General features: G+C 36.5%; 1 protein-coding gene across 1 annotated transcript; it reads right to left on the bottom strand.

Moving 5' to 3' along the window:
- Positions 1–3,406: 3,406 nt before the first annotated feature.
- On the bottom strand, positions 3,407–19,215 carry crispld1a (cysteine-rich secretory protein LCCL domain containing 1a). Its single transcript, XM_052115292.1, has 15 exons — positions 18,987–19,215; positions 17,309–17,629; positions 10,310–10,428; positions 9,276–9,408; positions 8,477–8,592; positions 8,245–8,345; positions 6,950–7,096; positions 6,279–6,339; positions 5,887–5,953; positions 5,076–5,206; positions 4,958–5,001; positions 4,796–4,868; positions 4,468–4,543; positions 4,230–4,363; positions 3,407–3,733 (listed from the first exon to the last, which is right to left on the bottom strand). The coding sequence occupies exons 2-15, from the start codon at positions 17,567–17,569 to the stop codon at positions 3,682–3,684; spliced, it is 1,515 nt and encodes a 504-aa protein (XP_051971252.1). The 5' UTR covers positions 17,570–17,629; positions 18,987–19,215; the 3' UTR covers positions 3,407–3,681.
- Positions 19,216–19,951: the final 736 nt, after the last annotated feature.

Here is a 19,951-nt window from a genome sequence, read left to right as displayed (position 1 = left end):
AATTTTTTTTTTGTGTAATTTAAACTAAATTGCATTTATAAAACTTATAAAATATATATAAAAATAAAAAAAGTACTATTTTTTTGAAAAATTACTTGATTCAATTTGATGGGATTTTGTTATGAAATTGACATTTATAAATCTTAAAATTATATGTTAGTGAGTGTAGCACAACCCCAATTCCGAAAAAGTTGGGACAATGTGGAAAAATGCTAATAAAAACAAAAATGAGTGATTTGTAAATTATATTCACCCTTTGCTATATTGAAAGCACTACAACTATACATTATATGGAATTGCCATTTTTGAAAATGTACAGTCATTTCAAATCAGATTATTGCAACACGCTCCAAAAAGGTTGGGACAGTCGAGTGTTTACCACTGTGAAACATCTCCATTTCTTCTAATAACAATTATTATGCATTTGGGCTCAGAAGACACAAATTTGTCAAGTTTAGAAAGTGGAATTTACCCCCAATCATCCATTAGGTCTTTAGTTGCAAAATTGTACGGGGTCTTTGTTGCAGTATGATGTGCTTCATAATGCACCACATATTCTCAATTGGAGACAGGTCAGGACTGCAGGAGCACCAGCACTCTCTGCTCACACAGCCATGCACTTGAAATCCGGTATGTAGTTTGAAGTTGTCCTGCTGGAAAATGCAGGGATGTCCCTGGAAAGAAGGTGCTGGATGGCAGTATATGTTGCTCCAAAATTTGAACATATCTGTCTGCATTAATGGTGCCCTCACTGATGTATGAGTTACCCATGCCATGGGCACTGACACACCCCTGGCCCATACAGACACTGGCTTTGGACCTGACTCTAATAACAGGTTGGAAAGCTCTTTTCCTCTTTGGCCCAGATAACATGATATCTGTGTTTTTCAAAAACTCTTCAGACCAAAAAACACTGTTCCACTGTTCTATTTTCCATCTAAGATGAGACAGAGCCCAGAGAAGTCAGCAGCGCTTCTGGACAGTGTTGATGTACGGCTTCTGCTTTGCATAGTGAAGTCTTAACTTTCATCTTTGGATGCTGCGGTGAATGTTGTTGACCAACAATGGTTTACTAATGTAATCCCAAGACCATGTTCATGATATCCATTACAGAAGAATGATGATTTTAAGACAGTGATGTCTGAGGAATCAGAGATCACCTGCATTCAGAAGTGGTTTTTTTCTTGCCCTTTAAGCACTGAAATTTGACCTGATTCCTTGAATCTTTTAACTATATTTTTCACTGCAGAGGGTGAAATGCCCCAAATCCTTCCAATTTGTCTTTGGGGAACATTGTTCTCAGTGATGGATTATTTGCTGAAGCATCTGTTGGCAAATTGACAAGTCTCAAATGACCCTTGTTCTTGAAGGACTAGGCTGTTTTTGGAGTGTGCTTATACAGTATACAGTACAATGATACGATTGCCTCACCTGTTTAACATCTCCTGTTTCACAACACCTTGTTATTTCAACTAGTCAAATTGTTATTAGTCTTAAACTGCCCCTGTCCCAACTTTTTTGGAATGTGTTGCAATCATCTGATTTGAAATTACTGTACATCTTCAAAAAACTATGAAATTCAAAGGAAAAACATCATATAATGTTTAGTTGTAGTGCTTTCAATATAGCAAAGGGTGAATATAATTTACAACTAACTCTTTTTTGTTTTTATTAACACTTTTCATACTGTACCAACTTTTTCGGAATTGGGGTTGTAGTTAAAAAAAGAATTACGTTTTATATTCCCTTCAAAATCTTCCAATAAGTTCATCTGACCAAATGAAAACCCAATGGGCAGATATTATTGAAGCCATATACCTCCGTTTTGGCACAAAGCATTCATGCACTTTTTAGCAATGTGACAAATATATATTGTAGCTCTAAAATATGAACACCAAATACTTTGGAAATTAACTTATCAATTTATGAACTTATTTATGGTTTTATTTCTGGGGTCTCTTAGAAACATAATTAATTTAACTTTTTATGAAGGGAAATTGACGCATGTTATCAAGATTTGATGATAATCAGTTCTCATAAGATCAAGTCAAGACGTATCAACCAATCATATATATTTCTTTCTCTCAGGCCTCAATAAAAATATGATGCTTAAGTCAGGCAGCATTGGAAAAAATAGACTTACGTATGATTTGCACAGTACCTTATACACAAGCTATTTAAAAAAATACTTGAGATGCCCAAAATGGCAAGTGTTTTAACAGAGCCTGGCTTAACCTGGTTAAGTACATTTACATATACATTTATGCATTTGGCTGACGCTTTTATCCAAAGCGACTTACAGAGCACATATTACAGGGACAATCCCCCCCGGAGCAACCTGGAGTTAAGTGTCTTGCTCAAGGACACATTGGTGGTGGACGTGGGGATCGAACCAGCGACCTTCTGATTTACAGTTATGTGCTTTAGCCCACTACACCACCACTCCAATAGTAGTTCGGATTGTATCATTTTTGCCCATTCTTCTTACTTAGAAGACATTTAGAAGACCCCAAAATGTAACAGATCTACAGCATCAACTTAAATGAATGAAAGTGATGTGGAAGTTTGTTGCTCTATAAAATGATTCAATAATGCACAAGGGAATTGCTTTAGCTGTTACCCTAAGGGTGAGAGACCAGTAAACACTAAGAATGATTGCATCTGGTTTTCATTACTGACATATGGCCTCAATAATTTCTCTGGTAAATGCATTGTGCCACTTACATGTTTTTTAAACATATTTCAAAAAAGTGAAAAAGTAATTTTAAAGAGTGGGTTTAACACACACTATATTCTCAGTTAGGAATGCATAAGAGACACTGGGACTGATTAATTAAATTTATTGTAAAATGTTTAGACAATATGAGGTAGGAAAAATAATATGTACAATCATATGCATACACTAAGGAAACACAGACATTCAAAACATTTTACAAATGAAAAGCACCTCAAATGTTTTTATTATGAACAAATGCTTGTTTTTACCAACCTACTAAATTGTTAAATTTAAGCTTATTATAACCATACAAACACGAATACAGCACCTCATTCAATTAACACTATGAACAGGCTATTTACAACAAGCTATTTACAGAATGTTAAATGAGTTCAAAGATCCATACAATCTTTTGTTCCTGCCCTGCAGGATTATTTCCACATTCTTTATTATCATCACAATAATAAGCAAAATATCAAAAACAAAACTCAAACATAAAAAATAAAATAAAAAACCTTATCAGCAGTCCTTCGTTGCTCTAAAGCAACAAAATGGTAAAAATAAATACATAGGCCTAGTGGACAAATGAAGAAAATGATAAATGAGTGAGAACTAGATGCATATTCAGCATGTAATGAAACTAGAAGATGTCATAGATGTGCTATAACACTCGCTGAAATGTGCTTAGTGAATATAATAAAAGATTAAAACCTCTTAAGTGATTTTCTCTGCAATATAGGCACCACATTCCCTGAAAGATCCTCTAATTACATGCTTTTTAGGCAAGACAATGGCTAATCAACTTGATGCATTGGAGGGGCTCTCCGTCTATACAGCAAATACTTAGATCAGTCAACATTTGTGTGAAAGGAAATATAAGCTGGTTTAAAGCAGAACAGCCCTCACAATGGGCACGATTACAGTCTAATCAACAGTTGATGAGTGACCACGGTTTCAGCACACACTCAAATAACGGCAAACACTCTGAATGCCTTGCCTCCTGCGGGGTTCTGCAGGCTGCAAAAGAATTCAGAAGTTAAATAAGCAATTTTTTCAAACCCTTAAGCATTATTGTGCTCATGGAAACCTGCACTTGCAAAGGGTATTTAGTGTAAGAGGATATTTTACAATATTAGGAAAAATCTTTGTGGTTATTTGATGGGATGGGGAGGCTGACTTTATGTTATTACAAGGCATTTTAAATTAGCATAATTATAGCATTCATCCATTCACCAAATGATTTTGCAGACAGCACACATACTACCACACAAAGTGGTTTTTATTCTTTGGCTTTACTCTACCACACTTGGAGTGGAACCACTGTTGTGCTGGTACAGCTCTGCTCTAATCAGCTTTGTCAGTATAGGCCTGTGATTTTAGAGGCTTAGGGAGAGACAGGCTACCCCATACTCTGCCTTACACCAGGTGCACATGGGCCAGTTTGGGGGGTAAAAGCTGAAGGGACCAAATTATTTACCATTTAGCCTAGCAGACAAAAGTGACCATACTGTACCTTTCTGATAATACGCCATTCTGGTAAGAGGAAATGTACAGCTTCCTGTTGTCGGTGGGCATCACATCAATGTAACCACCTAACTCATTGTTTAAGACACCTGCATGAATTGCTGACCGGCATATGCTAGATTTCTGAACAAAATAAATGAATAAATACAAATGAAAAACACATTCTGGTGGTACAGCATTCTGTTTGTTTTAAGATCAGTTTTGAAAAAAAGAAAGAGGATGCTTACATCTGAATAAATTGTAGTACCAATGACTCTGGAAAGGTGGGAATTTTCTTGCATGCAGTTCTGAGGACAGTAAATCCTTGCAGGAAGATAAGATAGGTCAGATTTTCTTTATATTTTAGACACTGTCACAGGGTTAAGAGTTCCAACAGTTTGTGCCAAGTTTCATTTCAAAATTGTTTCAAAAGTGGTAACAAGGGCATTTCAAATGGAGGTTTGGTTCATTTTGGAAAACCCACACTTTTTTCTCCAGTTGTCAGGAGAAAAACTCTAACTATTTTGACTTGTCTTAATGTCTATCTGTTTTCCATAACATTTAAATTCAGCTTACCTTGGACAGTGTCTTGCAGACTTTTGGTAAGGACATAGCACAGAAACTGTAGTCACACATGTGATAACCTTTACTGCAACACATATGATTAAATTGAACATTAAAGCAACAAAAGGCATGTATTGTATATTTAACTGGAAAAAACTTGTATTTAAAACTTACCTGTCACTTTTGATACTGTGAAAGCATTGGCACTCTGGTACTTCCTGTAACATTGTCATTCTGTTAGATTGAGTCGTCTCTGTTGTATATGAATGTCATTCTTTAACAGATTGATTACCCAATAGACTGGACTCCATTTTTGTAGGATTTAATGAAGAAATCCGTTCTGCCTTGTCTTGTGACATCCAGCCAACCTCCATCATTGTCAATGACGCCATAATGAATACCTGCCCGGCAAATGCTAGACTGCTAAAGAACAATAAATATAAAGATAATCTCAGCAATAAGACTTGAAAAGCATGAAGATAATCACAACATGATTGACTGAAAAATTATTATAAAGGAATAGGACACCCACAAATAAAAACGTATTTAATATTTACATACTTTATACCATATGTAAGTATTAATCATTATTTAAATAATTTTCACTGATAATCTTCTTCACTCCAGCTGAATTAGCCTGCATCCATATCCAGATAATGGTGTATTGATGTCATTGATGCCAAAACCTTATTGGTTCTTGCATATAGTAACCAATGCAGCTTTTTTGAATCTGAATGCAAACACAGGCTTGATGTGAGATTTGGCAGAGGTGAAAATTATCAGTGAATAATGATTTCGATTTCAGTCTGTTTCTCACACGATCCTAAAGTATGGCTTCAGAAGACTTGGACTATAGCGCTTAAATCATATGGATTACCTTTTTTGGTGCTTCAAAACGTTTTTTAGAGCTTGATAGGCCCTGGTCACAATTAACTGGTCATTCTATGACAAGAGCTGCAAAACAATTCTTCAAAAACGTCTTCTTTTGTCTTCCACAGAAAAAATAAAGTCGTATGGGTTTGGAAATACACGAGGGCGATTAAACAATGAGAGAACTATTCCTTTAAGTTATTGTGTTAATACTTTATTTTTAGACTTCTTACCATATCATAATGAACTGTTCCAACCACTTTTTCTATGCTGTCTAAACAACCAGCAGGACACTCGTACCTTTACAGAGGCAAAACATTATTTTGGTAAAGGCAAAAATAATGTTTCACTAGAAAGAATGGCATACAGATCAAATAAAAATTGGGTACAATGGGACTAAAGGTGCCCCTTACGGAAAATGTGCTGTTTAGCTTGTTGCAAAGTGTATTAAGATTTAAAAAATAAAATAATAATAATAATAATATATTTTTTGTATTATTATTATAATTTTTTTATGATTATTGATGGAGAAATATAATTTGTGTACAAATATGAATTGAAGGTTGTCTTGATTAAAATTCTTAATTTTTTATATGATTTAAAAACGAAAGCTTTCACACCTCACCTATTACATGTAGTGCCTTTACACTGGTCTCTCAGCTTTGTGTCGCACGTCACAATCTGGGCTGCAGAAAAAATTAAAAAAATCTGACACAGGTAGTTCAGCAAGATCAGGTATATTGCAAAGTTTAGACATGCTGTATATTTTAGCAGATATATGGAAAGGACCAGACAGGTATTGCACAGCTCTGTTTCTGCAATTCTCTAAAATCAAGCTGAGGAATTCCAGCAGGAGGTCTCAGCTTTCAGTCAAAACCCCCATTTCAGCAATGGAAGCAATTTAAAACACACAAGTATTCAACATCCCCAAAGCAAACATACTCAGCAGGAAGACTGCCATTATGAGAACAAAAAAACTTCCCTGCTGCACAAAGAGACTTACATGTATTAAATGCATGTAAAAAAAAAAATAATAATTTTTAACTCTGCCACGGAAGGCAGTAGAATTGACAGATCTATGCCAGCTGAACATCAAAACAATCTGAGATAAACAGAAACAAGTTTGTTTCAGTTTGGGGGCAAGCACTTTCATCTGCAACTAATGTAATTGGGTGCAGGCAGTTTCAGAAAATAAATTTGTAGATAAAAGAGAAATTGTATTTCAAGGACAGCAATTATTTTAGAAAGTGGTGCCACTATTAAGCTGAAAAGTATTATCAGAAATCCACAGCTTACACATCTGCTCTTTGCTCACAACTGGGTTTGGGCGTCTGGTTGGACTTGGGGCCTGTAAACGGGGTCCAGGGCTATGAGGTGCATCCAGTTCTACAGAGTTTCTTTCCTCTGTTTCCTCACGTGGGCTTTGTCTATTTGTTTCATCACCTGAGAGTGAAATGAAGGGGACTATAATGTCTTGTTACTGATAAATAACATGGAGCTAAAAGGGTAAATTCACCCAAAAATGAAATTTCTCACCATTTACACACCCTCATGATATCCCAGATGTGTATGATTCTCTTTCAACTGCTGAAATCAAATGACGATTTTTAGAAGAATTTCTCAGCTCTGTGGGTCCATGCAATGCAAGTGAATATGTGCCAAAATTTTGAAGCTCCAAAAATCATACAAGTCAGCATAAAAGTAATCCATAAGACTCCAGTGGTTAAATCAATATCTCAAGAAGTGACATGATAGGTGTGGGAGAGATAAAGATCACTTTCACATTCTTCTTCTTGTGTTTTTGGTGATTCACATTATTTATGCATATTGCCCCCTACAGGGCAGGGAGAAGAATTTAAAGCAAAAAAAAAAGACTTCAATATTCATCTGTTTCTCACCCACACCTTTCATATCACTTCTGAAAATATTGATTAAAATACTGGATTACTTTTATGATGCCTTTATGGGCTTTATCAATATTTTGGCACCCATTCACTTGCATTGAACGGACCTACAGAGCTGAAATATTCATCTAAAAATCATAATTTGTGTTCTGCAGAAGAAAGAAAGTCATACACATCTGAGATGGCACACGGGTGAGTAAATGATGAGAGAATTTTCATTTTTAGGTGAACTATCCCTTTAACAGCTAATGATTCTAGAATAATGTCCCTTATTGTGTATTCCATTGTAGCTGATCTACAGTAGTTTATACAGTATAGCTCTTAGCAAGATATTTTGCGTTTATACAACAGTTAATATTGGGTAGCTTCCATTATAAACACAATATGGCCATTTATTTTGAAATGGTGAAATTTAAAAAGTTCCACACAACGCTAAACAGGATCAATCTTTGCATGTCACCAAGCACCAAAAAAATCAGAGTGTGACAAACAGTGAAGTGTTCCAATCATGTTGAAATCTTGAAATGCTGCTTGTCCAATCAGACTGGAGGACCGAGATGAACTGTTGTATAAATTATTAAACATATTAAAATATTGTATGGACCATGTTGGAAACTGCTTGAGGACAAGCTTTTTTAGCAGATTAGATAAATAACATTTTGTGTTACACAACTTATAAAAACAAACCTTTATAACAGAGGTTTTCTTTGCACACTCCTCCATAGTTGGGTGGACAGGCAGAGCAAGGGGAGCCATGTTTATATGGGGCATATCCCCACCAGTTACCTCTAACATGGTCAAAACACACAGAAAAGAGAAAAACTAAAGAGCCTATCACCTATCATAGCACAACTGACAGAGAAAGAGTGCAGTATTTAATAATTTATAAAGAATAATTAATAATAATTAGATAACTCACTTTGGTGAGTAGTTACAGACAAGATAAACTGCTTTTGCCCAGATCTGGCCCCAGACATTCATGTTGTAGCACACATTGATCGCACAGCCAATTCGACTACTAGTCGCCCAAACAAGCTGAAATCAGTAAGGAAGCAAAATAGTAAGTCAAATATAACTGCTTCTATGGAATCTGCATTCAGTTCTATAATGATCTTTGGCATGATCGATCAGGTACACAGAAATGCTTTATATTCAAAGATTTTATAAACTTCGCGCATGGGTTATCCCTCTTTTTAACGCAAAGGGGGTTCTTGGTGACCACATCACCAAGTGAAATAATCCAAGTTTTTAGAAGACATTCAATAACTTTGTGTGATGAACAGACCAAAAATGAACCTATTATTATTTGATAATCTTCCCTTCCGCTAATGTTGTCACTGTCCATGTTCACAAAAATTTTGAATATAATGTCTTTTTGTTATTTTTAAAACTTGACACCATGGTCACTATGTACTTTCATGGGATGGTAAAGAACAAAGTGAAGATTCTTTAAAAAAAAATTGTTTCACTAAAAGTATAACAACATACAGGTTTGGAATGATATGAGGGTGGGTCTAAACAGAACAGAATCATACATTACATCTGTTTTACGAGTCATAAAATGGGTCCCCCAAAATTTCAGGATTGTTTTAAGAATTCACTCACTGTCTCGGTCTTCAAAACCATCTATGTGCTTGAACACAAATTGTCATGTGATATGTTTATGATGCATGTTCCATTTGTACAGTACTCCATAAGTAATATTTCACTACATCTACCTGAGTGTAGTGGGTACAGACTGGGCCACTGCACATAAAAGGGCAGTTAGGATTACATTCCTGGGGGTATGGAAAAGAGTAGTCTTTGACCTCATCATACCAGGCTTGCACATGAGAGGTAGGTGGACGATACCTGAGGTGAACATCCAAACAGCATCATTAATTATAACAAAAGTCAGATTAATAAAGTCCATGTAAAAAGAGCAATTCACTAGTTTAAAGACATGTTTGTATTAAAGGAACAGCTAATAATAAAAATTATCTCATCATTTACTCACCCTCATGCCATCCCACCTGTGTATGACTTTTATCTTCTGCAGAACACAAACAAAGAATATTTCAGCTTTGTAGGTCCATTCAATGCAAGTGAATGGTGAATAAAGCTCCAGTGATTTAATCCATGTCTTCTGGAGAAATACATTATAATAGGTGTAGGTGAGAAACAGATCAATATTTAAGTCCTTTTTCACTATAAATATTCCTCCCTACCCAGTAGGTTGCGAGAAGAATGTAAATCGCCAAAAACAAAAGAAGAAGAATGTTTCTCACCCACACCTATCATATAGATTCTGAAGACATGGATTTAACCACGGCAGTCGAATGGATTACTTTTATGCTGCCTTTAAATTCACTTGTATTGAATGGACCTGCAGAGCTGAGATATTCTTCTAAAAAACTTTGTTTGTGATCTGTAGAAGAAAGAAAGTCATACACATCTGAGATGGCATGCGGGAAAATAAATGATCACAGAATTTTAATTTTGGGTAAACTAACCCTTTAATAAAGCTGAATTCTAGCAGTATAGACATTACGTTATCACACTGGATATGTGTGAATTGACTATTAGCTTTCTACTTACTAAATTCTGCACACAACACATTGTTTACTGCCTACTTGAATAATAATATGGGAAACAATAGGCACCATTCCACACTATGCATTTCACGCATGTGACATCATCACATTGCAAGTGGCATCCAGTTATTATTTGGAAATCAATACAATTAATTTGCATTTTTAGTTCAATTTCAAACCTTCCCCAGTGCACTCCAAGGTTCTGTCCAATCTGAGGCAGCAGGCCTGCTGGGCCATGCTCCCACAAGCAGGTTTCGGCCCATTCCTCAGCACTCTGCTCCAGTTCAGTGTCCCAAACCTAGCAGAAATAAAGAGACTGGGCTGAGGTTCAAATGGACACGGGTGGGCAAGTAGAGCATTATAAAAACAAATCTGTTTAATCCTTAATCCTTTGCATTTGTATATGTGTTGCGCTTTTGGGCTAGTGTGATGAATAAAAAGGGTTTGGTTCAGTGAAATACTGATGAGACAGCAAACAAGTCAATTGCCATTGTAAATAAGACTTGACAGTTTTCAATAAGTAAAAGTATGCGTCTCCCAAAAATATAAATTTTGTCCATTTCCTCACACTCAATTTCTTCCAAACCCATATGACTTTCTTTCTTCTGTGGAACAAAAATGGAGATGTTAGGGAGAATGTTAGAGACTGACAGCCTCAGTCACCATTCACTTTCATTGGATGAAAAAAGATCAATTCTTTATAAGTGAAACATCTTGTTTTGTCTTTCACAGAATAAAGAAAGTCATATACTTTTGAAACAGAGATGTGCAAAGCTACCATAATAATATGGCACCATCATTACTTTTAATAATCAACTAGTTGGTCGGTTGTTTGAAAAACTATTTGACTAGTGGCTGTTAAGGATAATAATGTATAATCTGGCTCTGTTATGTTCACGTGACCCTGATCCAAGGACATATTAATAACCGAGAGACCCTCCAAGACATGATTGACTTCATTTTTCAAATAGACAAAAGAAAGGTTTGGAGCAATGGCTTACACGGCCAATCATATGTACTTTTTAATTATAAACTGATCCAAAATCATGCATTATTATTAGGGATGTGCACAGCACCTGTATTCAATACCAAAATCACTATTCAGTTATTCTGCACGTGTTTAGATGTCTTCAACCTGTCCGACGTACCGGACAAACCTACAGGTTTTGGGCCAGGTTCGGGTCAGTTTTCCAAGAAGGCTATAGGATGAGTTAGGGGCTGTTCACACATGCATCTGCACTGTTTTTCAATTGTTTTTCTACATAAACGCACTGGACGGACATCTTTGATCGTTGTGCCACAACTAACTTTTTTCAGTGTACCCTGAAGGACCTTTGCATTTTTTAGACATAGTTAAGTTGGTGCTGGTGCTGGTGCTTCATCAGATAGAGAATGTTACAATATAATAAAAAAAGGCACCAATACAGAGTGGCACAAAACCCCTCGTGCGCATCCTGAACACAAAATGACACTGTAAAACAATACAAGGAAACCAGCGTCAATTTAAAGGGTAAGTCTTTTTAATCTTTTCTTTAAAGGTATGCAGAGACAGTCTTTGCTTCTTTTTTCTCCCGTGCTCCGTCGCTCCTGCCCTTTTTATGCCGCTCTCCTCATGTTACTGCAATCAGACACAGGTGTTAGTCATCATTTAGCTCAGGTGTGAGCGCCCTTACCGCTTTTCTCTCCCGGACGGGCGCTTGACCACGCCCCCGCTGCCACATACACACTTCAATATAACCAGAGCTTGGGAGTGCATTAAAAAGTGCTGAACTGCAAGATAATGATGCGGGTACACATCCAGTTCACGAAATCAAGCAGATTAAACCTTTTCATTTTTTTACTTTATTTATTCAAGAAATGTCAGACAAAATCAGCAAAAGACTTTATTCTCTACAAAACACCTCACAAGTATGGGGACATTATTTAACGTCCGACGGAGAACGTTTTGTAATGTATTGTTGCTGCAGCACTTTGATGACAAAACAGCAGCAGTGCATAAACGGACAAATCTTAAAACATTAAAGAGACAACATTTCTGAATAAGGTTTTACTGTGCTACCTATTATTCACTTTTAAGCACAGAAAGCCATAACCATGCAAAAACCTTCTCCAAGTAGTTGCGTCTTTAATATTATTTGAGAATTGAGCCTCCCAATAAAACCACAATCGCTAAAAATATTAATGTTACTATTGACTAATCAGCTATTGGGACGACTAGTCGATTAGTCGACCACCAGCACGTCCCTAGTTTGGACTAAATAATGATAAAACTTACATTTTTGTACAAACCATCCATTTTAGCTCACTTGAGAGCTTCTTCAGGAAAATGTGTGCTTTCAAAACGCCACATTCACCTTGAATAGAAAACACACAGAACTCAAGGTTGGAGAGAAATCAGAGCCAGAACTGCGAGGGGGGTGATGGGGAAGTTGTCTGCCCTGTCACTACCCATACATTTTACACTTTTTCCCTGGGAAGTCCCAAAGCACAGTCCAGCGGTAAATCTGGTCCAGTAAGGCACCCAAAATAGCTGCTGTGCCCCCAGAATAAAGAAGACATTAATCCTTGAAGTGAGCACCTGCCAACAAGATATCTGGTTGGTTTGCAAAGTCAATGATCAAAGTGGGCCTTTAAACTGTGGAGTTATCATGACGAAAGTTTGAGAGAAATCTATATTAGTGCTCTCAACAGATTTTGTTTCAGGACCCAGATTTTACATTGATTTTACTATTTTGAGTCATATTTTCTTTTAACTTGTGTAGTTTTGTTCATGGTTTTTTAAGACAAGAGCACATCACGCAAGCAGCCCATGGTGGCATCTACCTAGTTTGACTGGCTTCTACAAAGTGACAAATCAATTTGTGCTAAAGTATCATACAGTTTGATTGGACGCACAACCTTTGACATCAGCAACAGAAGATTTGGGAAGCTCTTTCTCCTCCCTTTTAAAATTTGATAAGCCTATTAATTTTGCTTTCCTAAATACAAAATTATATGGTTAGCTGCATTTTATTATTTGCATTTAGCATTGTTTTTCCCTTCTGTCCATGACCAGAACAGATCTGTAACCCACCAGCTGATATCTACTGGTCTATAACACCTCAAGTGTTATGGTGTACAAAATCTTGAATATAACAAACACAAGGAAACCGAAAATGCACATGAATATACAAGCTAATTGGTAAACACCAAACAGATTGTTCAGTAAACCAAAGGATTAGAAAAAATAACATTTGCTGGAATTCCAAAGCGGAACTACAGCTCGTACCAGTTGCATAGATTTGCACATTTCCAGAGAAAAATCTGCAAACTGAAAAAATAATTTGCACAGCGTTCTCGACAGGGGAGGCCCCAAAGAATCCGACCACACTTAGACAGGCCCGGTAAAGGAAAACATGACCCGTCAGTGCAAACACTCACACTCCTTCACACACTATTGTTTACTTAATTTGACACCTCATTAGTTGAAAGGTTTTTGTCATCTGGTCGCATTCCAAGAAAGTTTTAAAATTTCCAGCATCCCTCAGGAGTTGATATTTTTCCTGTTGAGTGGGAAAAGAGCCACAGAGAAAGTATTAAAAGAGCAAGTCAGTGGAGGGGCTGTACAGCAACAGACTGAAAAAGTGTGGGAACATGAATGAGTGGCTGTTGAAATAAGGGTCTGTTGATTGCACATTGCAGTCAGAAATTCTGCTGTTTTTGTTCCATTATTGTAAGAGGTTGTGGAGGGCTGGAACAGCGCATCATCACATTCCATGTCTCCACATCCATCACACCTTTTCTATTACTTTCACTCTGCTGTGCTGCCCAAATTCCAATCCTGACACCCTGTTAACAACGGCCTGCAATGCATCTCTTAAACCATTTCCTGACTTGTGGAAAAACTGCAATATAAATTGGGTCACAGGGTAAGCAATGGAACAGCATCTTACTGAATACTGCGCAGTACATTCTCTACATTACCAATTTTCTTTTTTTTTTTTTATTTAATAGTAAATTAAATAATAGAATTAAATAATATATTCCATGATAAATGTTTTTAGTGCTAAATTTTTCTCACATAACCTCATCATGTTACAATTCAGGAAGTGCCATTCAATTATCATCTTCGAAAAAACAAAAAGGAAGTAAAAAAATTCTTTACATAACCTGATGTATGCCTTTAGCAGACTTGGAATATGACAAATAAGGCACATTGGCTACTTTATGAAACTTTGGGGCCATTGGGACGGACTACGATATTTATTTATTATTTCTGCAAATTTTATTTATCAGGGCTGAGTTCAGAATGGTGTACTATCAGACTATTCTTACTGAGTAGTATGGTAGTATGTAATTTCTAACTCAGCCAAAAGCAAGTGCAGGCTTTGCTGAATACTGCTCATGCTGGCAAATGTAGTATATCATCTGGTTATTCTATGCATACAGAACATTTGTATAATGCATGCACAGTATGCATACTGTATACTGCAGCAATAGTAAGAGTAGTATGATCGTATGCACCTCCAAACATAACATTAGTGATGTAGTGATTGTAGTATGTCTGCATTTTTACAAGGATAGACCATTAATGCATTTTTCTTTAAAAAAAAAAAAAAATACATAAAACCTTAATACTTCTTCAGAGCCAAAGGGTTTAATGCTGAGCCAGTCTGACTAACTTGCAGGAGTCCTCCTTCTGAAGCTCTAATTAACTGTTTTACATTACCCAGATGTGGGTAGTAACACGCTACATTTACTCCGTTACATTTACTTGAGTAACTTTCTGGAAAGAAATGTACTTTTAGAGTAGGTTTAAAAGTGGGTACTTTTAAAATTTCTAATGATAAAAATGTACATTTACTTCTTTACAATGGTTGGCGTTCCTTTTGTTACATTACTGGGTTTAATTTTAATTAATGTGTAATATATTGAGAGATTATTGAATGGAACTTTTACGACATTGGAAGTTCACACAGCTGCGCACGCTGTCACAGAATGTCACTCAAGCCGAGTCCATCAATGCTGCAGCATCAAGCTCTTCAAACTAAGTAAAACACTTTCTTCGATATGCACGGTGAAAAAATAATAGTTTCATCATGCAATGCCTTCATTTAACACCAAGTCAAGCGGATATTTCAAGATTAAAATTGCAGCACACTGAAGTAAGTTTTGGCTCTAATGATAACGCAGGCTTTTCTGTGTAATGTGATGGTCATTTTCAGGGTGATTCAGTAAATATGAGCTTTTATGACATCAGTTTTTAAATGTACATTTTTAAATCTATCAGTGTGCTATGTCCCGCATGTCATGAGCAGTATATACGCATTTACCACATGCCCTCGCATGGGTACTATCACAGCTACTTTGGGATGATTAACAGTATAACATCCAAGTTATGTGTAAATGCCTTTTGCTCTGCCATTTGCGTGATTGACAACTGGAGCTCGAATAGACAGTATTTCTGTGGGTGCAAAGCGAGGGGCACGCATGAGAGATGTGCGGGCGTGAGGCAATCCTATGGCGAAGAGAGTGGCTGTGTCGTTCACTCATTCACTATTTCCTATATAGTGAATGGCAGTGAGTGCACTATATCTCAGCAGTGAGTGAGCGAAATGAGTGAGTGAATTCGGATGCTGACCTATACACAGAGCGTTGGAGCTCTGGGGCTGCTTTTGTTTATATTTCAGCATTATATATAATGTCCCTGTGTTTTCACCATAGTATTTACAGAACGTTTTCCAAACTTCTCTTCTTATTGACAAATTCATCCAGATCTGACAAGAGCCCTTAAATGGATAGTTCACCCAAAAGTGAATAGCCTCACGTCATTTATTCACCCTCATGCCATCACAGATGTATATGACTATATTTCATCTGCTGAATACAAATTAAGATTTTTAGAAGAATTTCTCAGTGAATGGGTGACAACATTTTAAAGCTAAAAACAAAATTGCATAAGTCAGCATAAAAGTAATCAATATGACTCAAGTGGATTAATCAATATCTTTCACATTCTTCTTCTTGTGTTTTTGGTGATTCACTTTCTTCTCTGCATATCGCCTCCTGCTGGGCTGGGAGAAGAACTTCTCTCAAAAAATTACTTAAATATTGATCTGTTTCTCACCCACACCTATCATATGACTTCTGAAGATATGGATTTAACCACTGGAGTCATATGGATTACTTTTATTATTCCTTTATGTACTTTTTGGAGCATCACAATTTTGGCACCCATTAATTTGAATTGTACTGACTTACAGAGCTGAAATATTCTTTAAAATATTCATTTGTGTTTTGCAGAAGAAAGTAAATCATGCATATCTGGGATGGCATGAGGGTGAGTAAATGATGAGAGAATTTTCATTTTTGGGTGAACTATTCCTTTAAAATGATAGCTCAGCCATAATTCAATATTCCGTCATCATTTCCCTACTCTCATGTTGTTCCAAACCCATATGACACTTTGTATTATGTTTAACACAAAATATATTTGACAGAATGTTAGAGTCTGACAGTCTCATTCACTATTCACTTTAAAAATATAGAGAAACAAAAACACATTCACTGATAGTAAATGGTGACTCAGGCTAACATTCTGTCTAATATCTCCTTATTATGTTGCATGGAAGAAAGTAATTATTTTTTAAAGAAATTGTACTTTTACTTGAGTAAAGTATTGGCTACTCTACCCACCACTGACTGTAACGCAGATAATGACAATCTGCTTTTTATATCCACGAGTAAAACTCTCACTAAAGGGGTTCTTTGTCAGTTTCACAGACAGACAGGAGTAATAATGGAATTGCAATTTACTTGTCATATTGACATTGATCTTTCAGACAAAACAGCAAATGTTAGGTTATTTCATCTGTAATGCCTTCTTTGAGGATTGTGTTTTTACATGAAGACTAAATTAAAGTTGGTGGTAATTGCCTACAAGTGTGTGGTCCCGCTAGCCCGAATCACTGTGTCTTCACAAAACTAAACAATCCATTGAAAGTTGGCAGTGCTTGACCAAAGACATAACAAAATAACCATGCCTTTCACATCAAAGTTTAAGGCCAAGCAATAAATTCAGTCAAGCTGTACTATTATTTGGGCAGCATCTTCTTCTTTATATCAAAAATATTTTAATTATTTTTACAGTATATGATTTTAACATTTGTAGCATTCAATGTTGAGTAGACTTGTCTTACCATGTATTCCATATTTGAAGCTTGTGGGTAGACCTGTCCTCTGAGTTTGTTGTGAAGGTCCAGGACTGCCTGCATGTCACTGGCAGTGATGGCCCTCTTGCCTCGCTGTCTCTCCACCACCCTGTCTCCATCATCATCCAAGTATTTCTCCAAGAGAATTCCCAGATCTGTGGCATTCAATAGCACCATAGCGAACACACTCTGGGTCACCAGCAAGAGAGAGAGACCCCTGAGTAATGCAGAGGCTAAGTGACTCATCATGGTGGATGAGTTCTGGATTTGAAGAGGTGACCTTATCTATGACGTTTGAGGGTCTTCTGGCTGTGTTGAGACATAAAGGAGTTTGAAAACTCTGATAAACTTCAAGGTAACAAAGCTAAGAAAGGAGGAGGAGAGTAATAACAGGATAGAGAATGAGACAGAGTGTAGTGGTTGGCTAGAATAGAAAGACAAAAATGCAGAAAATTCCATCCCACCAACCAACAACTTTACTGATACAATTTTTTATTGTTAAGGGGGTGTATGCACAGGAAGCTCAAGGCACAAGACATAATGCAACAGCCAAAGACGCATAAGCAGCTGTTCACAATAAAGCTAGACACAGCGCCACCAACTGAGCAGAACAAGTTTCGAGACAGGCTTTTAACAGTTAAAGTTCTTTTTAACTTGACACAGAGTCTAAATGTGGTGTGGTGCAAACACGAGTTCAGTGTGAACGGCCTCTAATATCAGTTACCCCCTAGACGTCATGTAACATATATAAGCACTGATTCTGTTAAAGTAATAGTTCACAGAAAAATTTGAATTCTATCTTCATTTACTCACCCCTCTGCCATCTAAAACTTTCTTACGTGGAACACCAAAGACATTTTGTTGGAGATGCGATGTCTGTTTGTCCAAACAATGCAAGTGCTCACAACATTTTCAATCTAGAGCTCTGTGCATGTGTCAAGCACTAGGAAGTGCAATTGAACTTGAAATCATGATCGTGCCTAGAGACTGCAATGACAAGGTGTACAATTAAACCGAGTTACATTTTGGTCTATTCTCTCCCAAAACCAATTAGATTGCTTCAGAAGACATTGATTAAACCACTGGATTCTTATTGATTACGTTTATGCTGCCTTTATGTACTTTTAGGACCTTGACCATTTTGGTCACCATTCACTTGCATTGTATGGACAAACTGACAACACATCTCCATTAAAATATTTTCATATTTGTTCCTCTGAAGCAAGAAAGAAATACGAGTTAGAGACAACAGGGTGAGCAAATGATAAGCGAATTATAATTTTTAGGTGAACTATATTTGAAATCTTAAATATTACATTGGTTTGCAATGTAGCCTAATGGAAATTAGGAAATTAAGACATTAAGGTTTATGATATGACAACAGGCAACGTAGAAGTAAACATATTCTCTGATCATGTTTGACAAGCACTATGACCAAGTTCAGCCAGATGTCATTAAACTGTTATATGTGCCTATAATTACATTACTTAAACATTGATCCAAGTGTTTACACTTATCAGCATCGGATCAATTAAAGCATCAAACAAAACCAATGATTCATCAGTGCACGATCATGCGTAAAACGGTGCCAACACATTCAAACTTGTGTTGAAAGAGAAAGTGCCTATTTTTAATCCTAGTTACACGTTTGAATGTTGATAATTACCTTACACTGTATCCAGCCAACGGGCAACAAAAGCGAGTCTTCACGTACACTCAGCGGATAATACCGACTTATTAATCACTGCACTTGCTGTGTTGTTTGCATCAACGTCTCATCCATAAACCATAATGCAATCATCTGAAAAAATGCACATAAGGCCGTTTCTGGATCAGCAGCGTGCCCAGTAGGGTTTCAACAATGTGGGACAGAATGCGACTGTACATCTCTCTTTAAATTCGCACTGAACTTCTTTTACAGTGTCGAATTTCTTTTTAAACCACACCTCCCGTGTTTTAGTGAACTCACCAGTTTTTACCTGGGTTCAAAGACATAATAGTTCCAAATGTTTGTGTGGATGCGTGTCAGAGAGGTTGAAGCACTACTGTATGTACAGTACCATGATAAATGCAGCACATAGTATCCAGTGAAGCTTCCTTTGTGCATGATCAACACACACAGTGGTCACTTTATTAGGTACACATTTAGAATGTCATGTTATTCATTTTTGTCACTTATTTTTATGTTTATTCATTTGTATTATTTTTAATATTGTTGTGCTTTGAGGTCATTGTAATGTGTTTGATTTTAAGGGTATTTTTGTTACTCAAATCTAACCATCCCATAAATGGTCACAAAAATCATTGTAGGCTACTGTATGTGGTCAAAACATTTCAGTGGTCTACATCACTTTTGTTCTACTGTTTATCAGTGATAATGAAATTCACATTATTTTCACAGCAGAGTACAGCATAAGAGACACGTTCTCCCTCATTAACTACATTTCGCAGAACTTACATTGCACATCAATGTCCTCTCACTCTCTATTATACTCCACAACCACATCCATACAGTTTTATCCAGTCCTGTTTTATTGCTGACTCTCAAACTCTAATTCATATTTAGCTTCACTCTGCTGTCTTTATGTGTGCTTCTGAACCAGAAACAATTCTTATTCTTCTTATTATAAT

This window comes from Xyrauchen texanus, chromosome 42 (genome assembly GCF_025860055.1).
Source record: "Xyrauchen texanus isolate HMW12.3.18 chromosome 42, RBS_HiC_50CHRs, whole genome shotgun sequence".
Taxonomy (NCBI): domain Eukaryota; kingdom Metazoa; phylum Chordata; class Actinopteri; order Cypriniformes; family Catostomidae; genus Xyrauchen; species Xyrauchen texanus.
The sequence above is the reverse complement of the archived record's forward strand: the minus strand, read 5'-3'. Positions and strand labels throughout refer to the sequence as shown.